Source organism: Lissotriton vulgaris, chromosome 10 (assembly GCF_964263255.1).
Source record: "Lissotriton vulgaris chromosome 10, aLisVul1.2, whole genome shotgun sequence".
NCBI lineage: Eukaryota > Metazoa > Chordata > Amphibia > Caudata > Salamandridae > Lissotriton > Lissotriton vulgaris.
Window position 1 is genome coordinate 878,782,833 of NC_141698.1, and position 16,463 is coordinate 878,799,295.

Consider the following 16,463-nt stretch of genomic DNA (forward strand, 5'->3'; position numbering starts at 1 on the left):
GCACCCCCCCCCCCCCCTCCCTCCCCTTGCTTTCTTCTCCTTGGCCCTTCTTGTCTCTCCCGCCACCCGTCCTCCTGCTCTCCCTATACTTCCTTCATTTTCCCTCCTTCTCTTACCTGACCTCCCTCCGCCACCCCTCCCCGTTCTCCTCTCTCCTCCCATCCCCCTCTTCATTTCTCATCTCTTTCCCCATTTCTCTTCCCCCGGGCCCGCGAGTTTACTCCTCTCTCCCCCACCTCATCCCACGGTCCCTATGACCTTGGCTACCTACCTGTTGCCGGTAAATCCAGGCTGTGGTGTTGCTGTATTGCTGTGCCCCAACGGTGTTTTTATTGTGCCCATATGTGTAATGGTTCCAATTGGCTGCCACGGTTTTGTTCTGTTTGATGCACTCTGTTCTTTTACCTCATTTACTTTCTTTTCGGGTAAAAATTGGAATAAAGAAATACAAAATAAAAAAAAAAGAGATTCTAGTCGAGTCGATTATGGCGGCCTGGTCAAAACCACGTTTTTGCCAGCAATGGATTGCCCCATCGTTAGACACCATAGACAGGCTCCTACGTTTTTTGATGCAGCATCCCACTCCAGAGAACCTTCTGGCATGGGCTTCCACTTACATGGTGAAGTCTAACTCCTACTGGCAGCTCCTTGTTTTCTTTCTCTTATTTTCTTCTTAAGTGAGTACTGGCATGCGTTCTTTAAATGCTACTTGCCTTTATTCTATACTTTTCTGCCCCCTGGGACAAGGTGCATGATCTTCCTGTGCTAAGCAAACACAAGGAGATGATGGACGGAGCGCTGAATCTTTTCAGACACTCACCCCCAGTCACAGATCTCGGTTGAATCCTTCATCGTTCTTTAGCTCACTTTGCCACCCCAGTTCAGACACCGCTATATGCAAATCAGTTTTGACCCTGTGCCTCATGGGAACAGTCCAGCCTGAACTGCCAAGCCATGTCTTCCCTGGACCCTAAACAAGCATCCTGGGACAGGTTTTGGGCTAAAAGCCCTCATCAGCCAGGCTAGTTTGAATCCAGTGGCAAAGTGAGCAAGGGACTCACGTCTGGGTATACCCTGCCAACTTAAAGTGAACAAAGCAAACACAAAGAGATGGTGGACGGAGTGATGAAACTTTTCAAACACTCACCCCCAGTCACAGATCTGGGTTGAATCCATCATCGGTCTTTAGCTCACTTTGCCACCCCAGTTCAGACACAGCTATATGCAAACCAGTCTTGACCCTTTGCCTCAAGGAAACACTCCAGCCTGAACTGCCAAGCCATGTCTTCTCTGGACCGGAAACAAGCATCCTGGCACCGGATTCGGGTTAACAGTCACGGCGAAGGGAGCTAAAGAACAATGATGGATTCAACCCAGATCTGTGACTGAGGGTGAGTGTTTGAAAAGTTTGATCACTCTGTCAATCATCTCTTTGTGTTTGCTTTGTTCGCCCTAAGTTGGCAGGGAATGCCCAGACGTGGGTCCCGTGCGCACTTTGCCACTGGATTCAAGCGAGCCTGGCTGATGAGGGCTGTTAGCCCGATACTGGTCCCAGGATGCTTGTCACTGGTTCAGGGAAAACATGGCTTGGTAGTCCCGGCTGGACTGTTCCCATGAGGCACAAGGTCAAGACTGATTTGCATATAGCTGTGTCTGAACTGGAGTGGCAAAGTGAGCTAAAGAATGATGATGGATCCAACCCAGATCTGTGACTGGGGGTGAGTGTTTGAAAAGTTTCAGCACTCCGTCCATCATCTTTTTGTGTTTGCTGCGTTCTTCCTGTGCTACCTGAAGGCCTCCCTAATGTCTTTGAACAAATGTCCCCAGATGAACAAGACGCAGCTCAACAGATTTTACATTGCTGCCATGTCTAGCAACCTACACAGACTTTTGATGGCACTAGAGGCTGAGGCTGTGTCTGGGGGCAATGATAGCAGATGTGTCAATCCTCTTCCTCTTCTTCTTCAGACAACTCTCCCAAACCACCTTGAATGGGTATTAGGTGCCAGTATGGGAGTAGAGAATACATTGCCTACCCTTGTGTCATTCCATCACTTTGGATCTATGGAACCTCCAATTTGTTCAAGATGTTCATGCCTTTCGTTTCTGGTCACTCCCTTTTTAATCACACTGTGTTCCCTCCAACACGGCTAACCACTCCAATATCCTTCCCATATAAATGTGTTAGTTGCTCACTAAATGGGGGCTGTTGAGCTTTTACTTGAGTTGGGCGAGGAATTGCTTTGGCTCTTAGTCTCCAAGAAGAACGGGAGCTTAAGATCAGTCTTAGACTGCAGAGTTTTGAACTTGTTCCTCAAGAAGAAGTGGGATACATGTATTCCCCTAGCTCGATCACTGCCTGGTGAAGATAATCTTAAATCTTGTGCAGAAAATCTTGCTCTTGTTCTCCAACCAAGGGTTTTCCATTAGCGAGTCAAAATCTCATCTTCCACATTCACAGAGGCTGCCCTTTATCAGGGCCATCTCGGGGGCTGTCATCTTGAAGTCTTTTGCATGTCTGCATTGAGTCTGGGACATTCAGGTTGTGGTCCCAATTGTTCAGACAAGATCCACTGTTCTAGCGTTGAGGTTTCTCCGGCTCTTGGATCAGTTAGTATTTTATATCCTGCTGGTACCTCGTACTTGGTGAAACGTGCAGGCCCTTCAATGGAGCTTGTTTCTGCACTGGGTCCAATACTGTTGGTCAAGAACACATGTTTCCGATGGGGTGACTCAGGACCTCCAATGGTGACACTGATTTGTGGTTGACTGTTCTAAGTACTCTCTCTGGACTTAACAGTGGTGGCGGACGATTGTCTCATTTTGGGAGGTCACCTGTAACAGATGGATCTCAGAGGCTTTTGATATATGGCGGAGTACCGTCATCCAATAATTCTTCTGGAACGATATGACTTTGCAGAGCATGTGACAGCCATGTGGTACTGTAACAAGCAGGAGGTGTGGGGTGACATGATACTTGTGATCATTGAGGTTGTGGGGCTGGCTGGCATTTATCAGGATTTCTTCAACAGTTAGTTAATCATCTAGCAGGATCACTCAGCGTAAGGGCAGATACATTCAGTAGGTGTTCTCATCCCAACCATCAGTGTATGTGCTGTCAGAGTTGGCATGGTGCATCTCAGCACAGTGGGACCTGCTGTTAGTAAACCTTTTTGCATTCTTCGAAAACACTTGGTGCCCAGCATTTTCTGCTCTAAAGTGTTCCTCTCAATGTTCTCTGGAAGATGCATTCTGTGTTTGGTGGTAATTTAGTATCCTTTGCTCCTTTCTCCACTGCCTCTGATAATATAGGTGTGGTGGTAAAAAGTCAGACAGGAATGAGCGTAGCTCAATCTGATAACCCCAGACTTAGCTTAGCGAGTCTTGTACTCTGAACAAAAGCCCTCCACTTTGGTTTCCTTTTCAGGAAGACCTGCCATCCCAACATCCGGGCAGAGTTTTACACACAAAAACGTCCAAAATCTACAAATCCATGCTTAGGTGTTCAGAGGAACCAACTAAGAGGTCTAAATATTCAAATGGCAAGTAAGGTGTTCTTTGTGGGTGGAAGATTGCAAACATTTTTAAAAAGCTGCAGATTGGTCTAATGCAGTATTTTTTATCAGGTTTTATGTTAAGTCTGTGGAGCGTGTGGCAGTCAATGACTTTCAACATGCATAATGCTAGCCTACTGTTTTGACATACAATGGCAATTCTCCAAGCTATTGTAACAGGAAAATCAGGATTTTATTAAAGACAAGGAGGCTAGCAATATACCTCCCTGATATTCCTCTGGGGATGTGTAATACATGTTTAATATTTTTAGTTTTGAAAGTAGAGTAAAGAGAGGTTTGAAGATATATATTATCTAAGTATGGTATATAAAATGAGGCAATGGCTGTTGGCTGGATTTTAACGTTTGTGTATTTTATTTAATATCTCTATCTATCTATCTATCTATCTATCTATCTATCTATCTATCTATCTATCTATCTATCTATCTCTATTTTGTGTAAATACATTGTATGTTACCTCTGACATTGTGCTATTGTGATAAGAAAGCTAAAAGAACTGCATTTACAAGAGCAGAGTATGAAACTAATGTTCTTTAGAGGCGTCATAAAAGACTATTTTGAATGTGAATTTTTTTCAGAAGGCTGAGCGCAGAGGAAGAGAGGCTGGCCAGTGAGAGAGAGGAGAGACGAGTGCAGGCTCTTAAAAGGTAAGGTTTGTGTCTCCAGCTTAGTGTAATTGCTGAAGCTGATGTTTTCTGAAGAGCATGAAGCACCTAATCATGACGAGCACATTTGTAGTAATGCTACGTTAGCAAAGAGAGAATCGTTTGTGGGACTGAAGCTCTTAAGTGCAAGACATTCTTTTGATAGAATTATACTTGTAGAAGAGACCAGTGAGCTTAACAACTGCATTATTTACCGGTTAGAACGATTCTCTTAAAGCTACCACGCTCCCTACTAAATTGCATCCTCTAGCATAGCATTGAAAATGTTTAAACTTAAACTGATTTATATATATTACATACTGGCGATCACCAGTTGGTAGTTGTAGTTAGGACCTTGTTTCTATTCAAAAAGCCTTTTTTTTGCCAATATCTTTGGCGCCGTTTAACAAATCTTCGCAAAATTCTCAAAACTAATGGCCTACTCACTTAAGCTGGTGTCTTGAAAATGTTAGGGTTATCAATCAAGCAGGGACTGAGAAAAATGGGGTTCCCGAAACGTTTTTTTTCCATTCTAATTTCCATAGGAAACTGTTGACGCAGCTCCAGCCCGAACTACTGAACGGAATTACACTAAATTTGGCAGAAAGGTAACTATTGGTCCAGAGTGCACTCTTTTTGTCAAATGGTGTAAATCCATTCAGTAGTTCCTGATAAATGTAAATATTTCTCAGATATACAAATATGGCCACGGAGGATCGGCGAAAACCTCCCTATCTCGAGCCTGGGATCTCACTGGCTGCCATATATGAGAAAAAGTAACTCCTAGGCAGTTGAATAGTTTCAAAGGAACACAATCAATGTCACAATCTAAGACGCAACAGAAAGAAAAGTATGAAAAATATATTTCCAATTTAATAATCGCTTCTTAAAAACATCATCATTTTACATTGAATGTACATAATATATAACATATCATTTCTTATCATACAAAACATATAAAGAACACATTAAAAGGTGGCAGTGGTTTAAGTCTTCGACACGCGTTTCAGCGTACACAACGCCTTCCTCAGGAGTAGCCACAACTTTATCTGAAAATCATAAAGAATGCATACTCAATACCAGTATTTGATATAATGTTAAATGTATTCTTAACTATCAATTTCCAATTTACCAAATCATTCTAAACAAAATATATCATCACTTCAAACTATTGCATTCAACATCTGTTGCTGTATTGTTTTAATTATATATACACATTAAAAGCTTTGATATCAATCTGTGTGCTCTTCTTAATCTACAAACCCCAAAGTTTCTAAACAGCATATAGGTGCAAAGTTCAAAGAGATATAAGGAATGAATAGAACAGGTTTAGAGGAATTAAGGAGTGTCCTGATTTTATTTACATCTAATAATTATGTTCTATTTTAGAACCAAAAGTAAGTTTATGAAGAGATCGAGATACTTGCAATGAATTGTGGAACCTCTTGTCTTATTCCTAAGGTATAAAATCTGTAACGATACCAGTGTCACAATTAAACATTCCATATTACTTTGGTTATAATAATTTCCTAATTATACTCGTTGTTCTCGAAATTATTAAATGAATGGGCTATATCACTGAATTATTGGTTTTAGGAAAAAACGTATAAAATTGATAAGCTAAAATCATCTCTAATGTGGATAAATGATCTAAATTAAATACCTGATACTCTTTTAGTGAATCCAAATGCAGATAAGTTGGTTCACAATAAGAATTAAAACGCTATCAGCCACCTCCTAACGTTTCTTATTCTTATCGTAGATGCTCTACAACCATATATTTATTGAGTTTGCAACTGAGAGATGTTCTGTAAAAACAAAATTGAATGTCTGATCGTCTAAAGTAAAAGTAACGGTTACCTAATCCAATGTGTTAAACCTGTAACACGCCTTATTAAATCTGCGTGGATGGCGGATTTTCGTGAAAAGAGGAGCAGCTTCTATAAAAAGTATAAAATACAGAGAGCAAACTATGTAAGTTAGCCTCTGACATAATCGACCATCCTACAGCGTGCTAACTTAATTTTGTTACCCAATTCTCATCCCACTGTTACCTTTTTATAATTGATGCCTGACTTCGGGGTGCCGTGCTGGAAATGGCTGCCGGCGTCTCTAATGCCTGTGTACAGGTATCAAGGTATCAACCGTGTTATCTTCTCTATACCGTCAAATACTCTATAGTATATCACGTGATGAGGAAGTCGCAGACATTTACGGAAGCAATATAGACAAAGGACAAGAACGCAAAAGACTAGAACGCAAACTTTTGTGTGTCCCATGGGAATTCTTGCGATAGATTTTTATGCCGATATTTTTTACACAAATGTATTATTACGTACACGAAAATGACTTCCTTTATAATATAAACTTTATTTATGCCAATTTTTTTACACAAATGCATTATTACGTACACAAAAATTACTCTCTTTATAATAGATACTATGTTTTGTCTCTGATCATATTTTTAAAGGGATAGACATTCTTATCTTTAACGGCAGCCTAATAAACTAGACTGAGAACTCCTTTTAAATTACTGTCTCATGAAAGACAAACAATGATATGAATTCCGATGGAGAAAGTAGACTATAATTACTGTTTGCATCTACAAAAATACAGTGCGGACATAAATAGCAATATCTTTCAGTTAAAAATAAAAATAGACACTGTATTATATTGTTACTCATTTTAAAAAGACTTCATATATCTAAGAACACTATTTTTCTACAAAAAAACTTTACCTTACTTATACCTGTATTACCTGATTCTTTTAACAATACTGAGCTTCTATTTATGGAACAATCTTTATACGTTTTTTTAAATTACATTTTTGTATGTGTACTCTAATAGAAACCATCCTCAGAATATGAGCCTCACATTATTGCATTCTCCCATAGTATTTCACTGTTTAATCCATTTTTGAAAGTATCTAAAAAAGAAAAAATCAAAAGAAACTTCACGTTTCTTACGTATTTGGAGACCACCTTTATTATATGCAATCTTGATTTTTTTCAAGAATCCGCCAAAGAATATCTTCAGGTGTATAATTTTTTTCAATGAAATATTTCACTAATGGTGCAGTCAACTTTGCTGTCCTAATAGCTGACCGATGCTCTGTAATTCTAGTTTGGATGGCTCTGGAGGTTTCCCCCACATAGCCTAAATGGCAGGGACAAAGGATAAAATGCACTTTATTTTGGGTTTCACAGTTCCACAACTGGGTTGCCTTAATGGTAAACCCATTGTGGGTCAGAGTTTCACCTTCCATCACCATCTCATAGGATTTGCATAAGGAACAATTAATCATTCCTTTAATTGGCTTATTGCCATCAATAGATTTTTGACTAAAAGACTGTCTATTGAGTACGTTTTCAAAGCGTGAGTGGACAATCACATCTTTGATGTTTTTATTCCGCCGATGGGCGAATAAAGGATTCACTATTTTCTTCTTTTGCTCAGGATTGCTATTTTAAATGTGCCAATTCGAAATTATAACTTATTTCACTTTAGCATCTACAGTTGAATGTCGAGTGACACAAACTAACTGAGTAGTCTTGCTTTTAGTATTTGATCTTAAAAGGGGGTCACAATAAAAAAAACTAGCTCGTTTGTATGATTCCCTCACCTTCCGGTGGGGGTATCCTCTATCTAAAAACGTCTTCTTCATGATGGCAGCTTGTTTGTCAAAATCCTGTATATTAGTACAATTTCTATGTACTCTCAAAAATTGAGAAAAAGGGATGCTCTGTTTTTGGTTACGAGGATGAAAACTATTAAAATGCAAAAGGGTATTCCTTGCAGTTGGCTTAGTAAAAAGATCTACCTCTAAGTTGCCCTGATGGTGCCTAATTGAAATATCCAGAAACTCCACCTCTTCTGAACTCCTATGTGCTGTGAATCTCATTGGCTGCTAACACTTCCTGACTCGTTGACGCATTGGATCCGTGAATTCCGCCAAATTATTATTATAAAACGAAGCGAGGTCTACCACGCTTTGTTTCCTTTAGGCCCTCCTGTGGGGCAGGTCCCGGGGGCTATTGACTTAGTAATGCCGGGGCTGCTTGAGCCCTGGAGATAGGCACCTCCTGTTGCTCTATTTGCAATGTAATGCGCAGCCCCGCAGACCGCCACCTCCCTGGGCTATTTACAGTCAAATGTGGTGAGCCACGCGCCCCCTTTGCTGCCCCGGGGACCACCATCTCCCTGTGACAATATTTGCAATATCATGCGTGGGGGGGGCTCTAGTTCCCCAGGCAGCCCTGGGACCCGCCACGTCCCTGGGACTATATACAGTAAAATGTGGGGCCATGTGCCACCCTGCTGTCCTGGGGACCACCACCTCCCCGGGGCTACATTGCAACATGCGTGGGGGGGCCCCTGCCCTCCCACAAAGCTCCGGCTCCGGGAACCACCACCTCTCCGGGGCACAAATTAAGTAAAGAAGGAGGTCTGTTGCGGATCCCTGACCCTGGGGACCACCACCTCCCTGGGGCTACAAAGTAGATGGAAGGGGGCTTTTGGCACCCCTCCAGGAGCTCTCTATTGCCCTGGGATCACCAACTCCTTGGGCTCCTGGCACGCTGTTGGTTGGGGGATGAAGTCCCCTTTGCTGCTGAGGGTCCTTAGGGGCCAACTAGCCCACCTGTAACCTCTAGTAAGCCCCACACAGTGGGATTGCTGAGAGGTGGTTGGAGGCCACGCCCTATTTTCAACCACTCTGCAGATGCACCTCTCAGCTCACTGCTGGTGAGGCAATGAGGTCCCTTTGCGTCGTGAGGGCCTCAGGACTAAAGTGGACTAGGTCCCCCAAGCAGCAGTGTGTCTGGAGGTGCCTCGAAGCAAACTAGCGGTGTGGGTCTTACTGGAGTTAACAGGAGGGCTAGTTGGCCCCTGGGGACCCTCAAGAGGCAAGGGGACTTTATTCCCCAACCAAAAGCGCGTCAGGAGGCATGTTTGCAGAGTGGTGGAGAAAGGGGCGTGGTCTGCGACCACCATTCATCAATCCCATTATGTGGGATAGCTGGAGGTAACAGGTAGGCTAGTTGGCCCCTAAGGACCCCCAGCAGCGAAGGGAACTTCATTCCCCAACCAAAAGCACGCCAGGAGGATCATTTGCAGACTGGTAGAGAACTGGTGGTATCAGAACTCCGCAATCCTGCTGTGTGGGTCTTACTGGAGGTAACAGGTGGGGTAGTTGGCCCACAAGGACGTCCTTGGGGCCAACTACCTCTCTTGTTGGGAGTGGATGTGTGTGTAGACCTATGAATAAGTGAGAGGGTATGTACTAACTGGTATTGGTGTGTCTATGGTTTCGAGAATGGTAGTCGGAAATTTTGAGTGGTTGTATGAACGTTTATATTCGGGTGTGTGTAGGCTCATCAGAGATTATGTGGATGATGTCAACAGTGATGTCACTGACCTTGTCATGAGTGATGTAATATGTGACATCTGTTGACTGGGTGTGAGTGTTTGATTGGTTCAGATGCTCCGTCCATCACCACCCCCTTTTGTACCGCTTTGTTCGCCATAAGTTGGCAGGGTATGCTCAGACGTGAGTCCCTTGCTCACTTTGCCACTGGATTCAAGCAAGCCTGGCTGAAGACGGCTGTAATGCCAGAAACCGGTCATAGGAAGCTTGTTTCCGATCCAGGGAAGGCATGGCTTGGCAGTTCGGGCTGGACTGTTCCCATGAGGCACAGGGTCAGACTGATTTGCATATGGCCATGTCTGAACTGGGGTGGCAGAGTGGGCTAAAGAACGGTGATGGATTAAACCCAGATCTGTTGACTGGGTGTGAGTGTTTGATTGGTTCAGATGCTCCGTCCATCACCACCCCCTTTTGTACCGCTTTGTTCGCCATAAGTTGGCAGGGTATGCTCAGACGTGAGTCCCTTGCTCACTTTGCCACTGGATTCAAGCAAGCCTGGCTGAAGACGGCTGTAATGCCAGAAACCGGTCATAGGAAGCTTGTTTCCGATCCAGGGAAGGCATGGCTTGGCAGTTCGGGCTGGACTGTTCCCATGAGGCACAGGGTCAGACTGATTTGCATATGGCCATGTCTGAACTGGGGTGGCAGAGTGGGCTAAAGAACGGTGATGGATTAAACCCAGATCTGTTGACTGGGTGTGAGTGTTTGATTGGTTCAGATGCTCCGTCCATCACCACCCCCTTTTGTACCGTAATACGTGACATCAGCAGAGCATTGCTGGGGTGTGAGTTATAGTTAGCTCAGCTAACTGTAATGGCTGAATTTCACAGGTTTTGTACAGGTGAAATGTAAGCCTAACTGTAATGTTCCTGTATCCTGCGTTTTTTCATGAATTTCCAAGGTTTTTTAAATGCTAATTCCTAACTATAACGTCCCTGAAACCTCTGTTTTTTCAGTGAATAATCTAAGAAGATTGAGCAGTCCATGGCTTGTGTTGCTGTGATGAGAAAGGACAGTTTCAAAGTTTAAAGTGTACAAAGGAATGTTCAGAAGTGGGATTGACAAGGACAAAGCAAAATATTTGGATTTGGGGAAATGTTTTAGGTGTGAAAAACAATGCAGATTGCAAATAATAAAAGCTTCCCGGGGTGGAAGATAACTTGGAATAAAAGCTAAAGGAAAGGGACACAGTGGCAAGATTTGCAGGAGCAAGAATAGCCAGGAAAAGATCAATGAAGTTGAGATTGAGAGGAATGATCTTTCCCTGGAGTTGGAGTGTGGAGAATTCTGTGTGGAAGTTTGTTGTAAAAAGTCTCTCAAGGTGTTCCTTATGAATAAGAGAACGGATACTGTCAATCCAGGGGGTCGATTTCAGAGTAGAATGTGTTCCAGGTGCCAAGAATACATTTGCAAACTATTTCTCTAGACTGGTGTTGTGGGTGCAGAGGAGAGTTAAGATCTAGTGCAGGTAGCGATAGTGAAGATGAACTGGATGGTTGTGGTGTGTGTGACTGTGGGCGTGGGAGTAGGGACGACAGTGACACCAGGTAGTGGGGTCAAAGATGGTTTTATTTTTGTAGTTCTCAGGGGTTTGGACATAAACGTCTTTCGGTTCCGCAGGGTCAATCTCTCCCAGGCAAAAGCACTGGGGTCCGTGGCGGTGGTCTTCTCCCGTCTTTTGTTGTGGCTTGGTGGGTCGACACTCGGGATACCGCCGGCTCCGTGATATGCGAGAGAGCAACAAAGAGGGAGGCCGTTAGATCAAAGTCCTCTAGGGGTGGTGCACCATGAGGGTCCGGGTAACGTGAGGGCAAACCCAGTGAAAGTGCTCAATCTGTGTACAGTGCTCAGTGAACAAAAAAGGGGTTTGGAGGTGAGGTACCGGGGAGGAGAAAGGGTAATGGAAGGGAAGGGAAACAACAGAGGGAAGGGACGAACCGGGATTTGTACACTATTCACACTCAAGCACTCCGGCTCCCCACCCAGGCTGCCCAACGCCGCCGTACCTGTGACAGCCACACTCCTCCCTCGGGAGTGTGGCACGGCGGTTCACGGGGTCGTTGGCCTCCTGGCTTTCCTCCGTTCTCAGTCCCTCCGTCTTCTCCGCGATGTTCCTTCGGGATGCCTCTTTCCTCGTCTCCTACTCTTCCTCTGCTCTCCTCCGTGCCGCTTGCTTCCGCCTTTCTCTCCTCCGGGGTGATCACACACCCTGTGTGCATCACTTCCCGTCTTTTGTCCAATCCTGTTTCGCTGACGTCCTTCGGGGGCGGTTCCTCCTCCTCCTCAGATGCGAACGCCCAGTTAAAGGAGCCACTCTTTTCTTCCTCAGGTCCGATCAGACCGTGAATAAGGAGGCGATGTATGGTCAGCAGGGCAAGGACTCCACCATTCATGAGGGGTACTTATCCCTACCCCGTTACAGTGACATAACTGAAAGTGCTTTAAGTGGCGAGGAATTGAATAGCAAATTAGTAGAAGATGTGGCGTCATAAGGTTTGAAGTGGTGTACCTAAAATGGATGGTGTGTATGGTGTGTGAGAACAGCATGTGACAAAGACTATAGGAAGCATTGAATTGTGAAAGAGTAGTTATCTGTTAAGGAGGGCTTGGTTTTCAGAGGAAGTGGGCTGATTACCCCAGTTGGAGTGAGGACTCAACTATTAGAGCTGGCACATTAGGGACCATTGGGCATATCCAAGACCAACCAGAGAAAGGCTGAGGGCTTGTTATTTGTGGTTGGGGTGGACACACACGTAAAAGGTGTGGTGAGAGGGTGGTTGGATCGTCTCAAATTTGAAAAAAAGTACTAAAACCTTCTGTTCAACCCATGGTGTTGAGGAATCCCTCAAGTAAAGCTTGGGCTAATGTGGCATTGGATATTTTAGGTCCTGTTTATGATGGGGGAGTACTTAGTGTGTGTCCGTGCTTATGGACATTTACTCATGATGGCCAGGAGTTAAGGTCCCTAGTGCTATTGAGACTAAGCAAGTGACAAAATGATTCCGTAATCTCTTTAGCTGGGAAGACATTCCTAATACTCTGCTGACAGACAACGCTATTCAGCTTCTGTTAAGAGAAATGGAAGAACCCCTGAGACAGAGGGATATTAAGTATAAAAGGTGTGTTCTTTACCATCCCCAGACAAATGGAATGATCAAGAGGTTCAATGAGGTCTTGATGAACCCATTCATGTGGTAAAGCGTAATAAGAGGTGTTGGAGGGAAGAGTTAAGAATGTCAAAATGTATAGTCAGCACATACCATGTCAGGGAAAGCCCCATTTGAACTATTTAGAGGGGGAAAAACAACTCTCTTGTGTTTCCTGCTTGGGTAAGTAGAGGAAGGATGAAGAAGCTGGAGAGAAGTGGAGAAATAGTGAGTCTAGGAAGTTGACCGAGAGAAAGAAGTGGTTTGACTCAAGGAAAGGTACTAAAAGAACATCTTTGTGGATCATGTAGTCAAGATCCGAAGTCCTGAGTTTTGTGGCCATATGAATGGTTTCAAGTTTTCAAAAACCTTCAAGGATGATGAAGTTGTTTACCTATACAATCAAGACTGGGGATTCTAGGATCTGAATTCTCAAGAGAGCAGTAGTAATGAGACTAAGTGATGAAGGGAACGATTTTGGTGAGGTGGCCTTTTGTCATACATAAGTTGATGATGGAATTTATCAAGGCTTGGCTAATACCTCCGAAGACAAACCAGTTATAACAGTTGCACCACAAGTAGTTATAACAGTTGCACCACAAGAGCATGCCCAGATTATGAGAAGAGGGAGCTTGGTGTGGATACAAATTTACTTTAAGGATTACAGGAAATAATCTTGAAGGAACTTTCTTTGAGTTTGTTATATTACTCTCCTCTCATTCTATGCAGCACAATTTATTATTGATTGTTAAGTCTTATGTACTGTTCTTAGTTTTTTTAGCATTGATTTTTCTATTTTGTTTGTGCTCATCTTGTTTTCAAATTATATATTATTATTGTATTTCATTTTTTTGTGTGTTAAAGATGAAGGTGTGTGGTAACCCATATGTCTGATTCTGTGATGATACATCCAGAATGTGGAATGTGTTATCACTGAGGTGTGGATTATAGGACTGGGGTTATTGGAATGTAAGGGAGGAGTAAATTAGGGAGCAGAGAAGGGCTGGTGGATGAGGCGTTGCATTCTGAATAAAACATGTGTTTGCCAATACAGTCTACAATTCTACATTGCTCAGGAAAAATGCAACATCAAAACAGCATTAGTGATTTACTACCTATTAACTGGTTTGCTTGCTGTCCACAACTGATGGTGTGCAGGGGAACACAATGTAATTCCAAAACAATGTGCAAACCTTCATCTGCTACACAGTTCTTACGGTTGCAAATGGTCTTGTTCTAGGCAATCCACCTTGTACACTGATGGGTTGTCCTGGGATGCTGTTTAGGTGCATGAGCGGTTGTGGTAATGATGATGTGGTATGTCGTAGAAACTGCACAGAGGAATGTGTTGTGTGACACTCACACTGCTTCTGTGTATGTGACACAGCAGTATCTTTTTGTGTCCGGTCTGATGGTAACCTTTGTGGTACAGGGAGGTTATTTGCTGAGGAAGAAAATCCTACCACCTGATCAGGAAGGGAATGCTATTTGTGGAAGGCTGAAACGTTGAAGGGGTGCATGGCAGAAATTCAATGAAATCAATCAGTGCAATCTGTGGGGGCAATATACGTTGGTAAAAGGCAAAATGTTTAAAACAAATCAATTAACCCCAATGTAGGAATTTCAGTGACCTACAGAGCCAAAGTTAGGACATGAAGCAAGTGAACACGGGCAACATGGGGTTAGGGCTCATGAAGAATTTTACATTTGGACTGAGCAGCTCTCAATGAGTGTGAATCAATACAGTGTATTAATAGGCTGCGAGTTGTCACAGTAGGCTTCCACGGCTCTGCATAACATTGTTTTTTGCTCATAGTGAAGTAGAAAACTAAAAGCAAAAAAATGTATGCTGCAGAAGTAAGACTGCAGGCAGGTTTTAATCTTGTCCTAAATCATTCTTGAGTCAGTGTGCTGTTTGCTGCAGAGCGCTGTCGCAAACCTCCGATTCCGCTGCTTCCAAGACCGCAGTTTCCAGGCAGAAACAAAAACTCCAGCCCTTGGACAGGAATACACTACACCAGATAACGGCTTAGTCGCGGCTTTGGAATAAGAAATTGGGTCAATTCAACTCTCTTAGAAAATCTACACAGCAGTGACAGATGGAAACTAAGGACACAAACTCTTCTTTAAGCATGGACATCAGGAATCGTCTTTTTCAGATCTTATACATAGCCTAGTAGGTTCACACCACTCCTGTTGGTGCATTTGGTAATGCCTTAAGTATTTCAGCCATGAGCTTTTTCTCAATTGATATATATGTGGAATATACTTCTAAAAGTCTTGGCTCCAATTACTGATAGGCCTTATGAGCCAGTTGCCATTAAGACCAGGAGAAAGAATGTGGATGACAATTGGGAAGCAAGTTGCAGATCCTCTTTTGGTGTCCTTAGAAACGTTACACACATGTTGGGTTGGTGGCTACTGACAAAGCATATTTTAACAGGAGGGGGGGGAGAGAGAGTCAGTGGATTCAGTCTCCCGAGTCATATGAATAAACAAAGTGGAATCCACTCAAAGTGATAGTGATCCCTAGAGTGATGGGGAACACACAGTGTTGTTTAAATGCCCCTCACACACCAACAGGCCCCTTGGTGTCATGCTTCATCATCGGGGCCTTCGCACCCCTCTACGGGATGCGGCGTGCTACGACTCGCGGATACGCAGGAGCACTTGACGTGAACTATGTGTGGGGGTGTGTGTTTACAAAAGTGTGAGTGAGGTGAGGTGAAAAAGGTGAGTAGTTAAAAAATACCTGGCACGTGGGAGAAAAAAACTTTATTAAATCCCCGGCTGGTATTATTAAAATGAAAGTGCAGGGCGTGGTTTTAGAAAGATACGTGTTAGGGTATCAAACCACTGTGTTAAAAGTCAACATGTTTCGGAGGTCAAAGCCCCCTTCTTCAGGACAAGGGTTAATGCACTTACCCTCCCCTTACTCACATGTAAGATGTAAAAGTGAAAATAAAAATTACCACAATGTGTAATGTTCCTCACAATGTTAAATGTTAGTGAGTGTCGTTGCGCCCAATTGGCGTAAGAACCTGTGGAGACAAAATCATAGATAAACATACAAGTCTAAATGTCACAGGTTGAAGGAGAAGAATCAAGCTCCTCTGAAAAAACATCAGGTAAAACCCCCAAAAAATAATTGGAACCTGGAAAGGAAAAAGAAAAAGGACACTACAAACATATATACACGCAACACCAACATTACTCTATGCTCAGGTGTAAGGAGAGCACAACAGAAAGGAATACAAATCTTACTTAAAGTTCCCAAATACAGGACTTCATGAGCCTTTAGCGTATTTTGGGGAATCCTTCCTTTCTAATCAGAAAACCTAAGAAATCAATATCAGGGGTTCAGTAGGAAAACTTTGTCATCAGAGCGCCACAAGTACAGTGTAAATTGCTTCTCTCTGTGGTCTATAACTCACGGTTACTGCAACAGCTAATCGCCTGCCTTCCCTCAACGCGGCTCCGATGAAGTGAGCTACAAAGGAATCGAGGCCTTTATATATGATGTGCCTGTGGGTAATTGGCGAAGGTTAATTGAATAATGCAACCCGGTAAATGCCCAAATACGGGGAGAACCTCCGGGCGTCCGGTGTTGCGCTAGTGCCCTCCGCTACTTTGTCGCGCATGCGCACCACCGCTCCGGAAAAACGCATGCGCG

The 16,463-nt window shown here is 43.5% G+C and overlaps 1 protein-coding gene across 1 annotated transcript in view; it reads left to right on the forward strand.

Moving 5' to 3' along the window:
• The window catches only part of LOC147688938 (pituitary tumor-transforming gene 1 protein-interacting protein-like), a 199,861-nt gene that overhangs the window by 75,749 nt on the left and 107,649 nt on the right, over nt 1-16,463 (forward strand). The window contains exon 5 of the mRNA XM_086941836.1: nt 4,154-4,222. Within this exon, the coding sequence (XP_086797962.1) occupies nt 4,154-4,222 (69 nt within the window). The remainder of the gene's footprint in view (nt 1-4,153; nt 4,223-16,463) is intronic.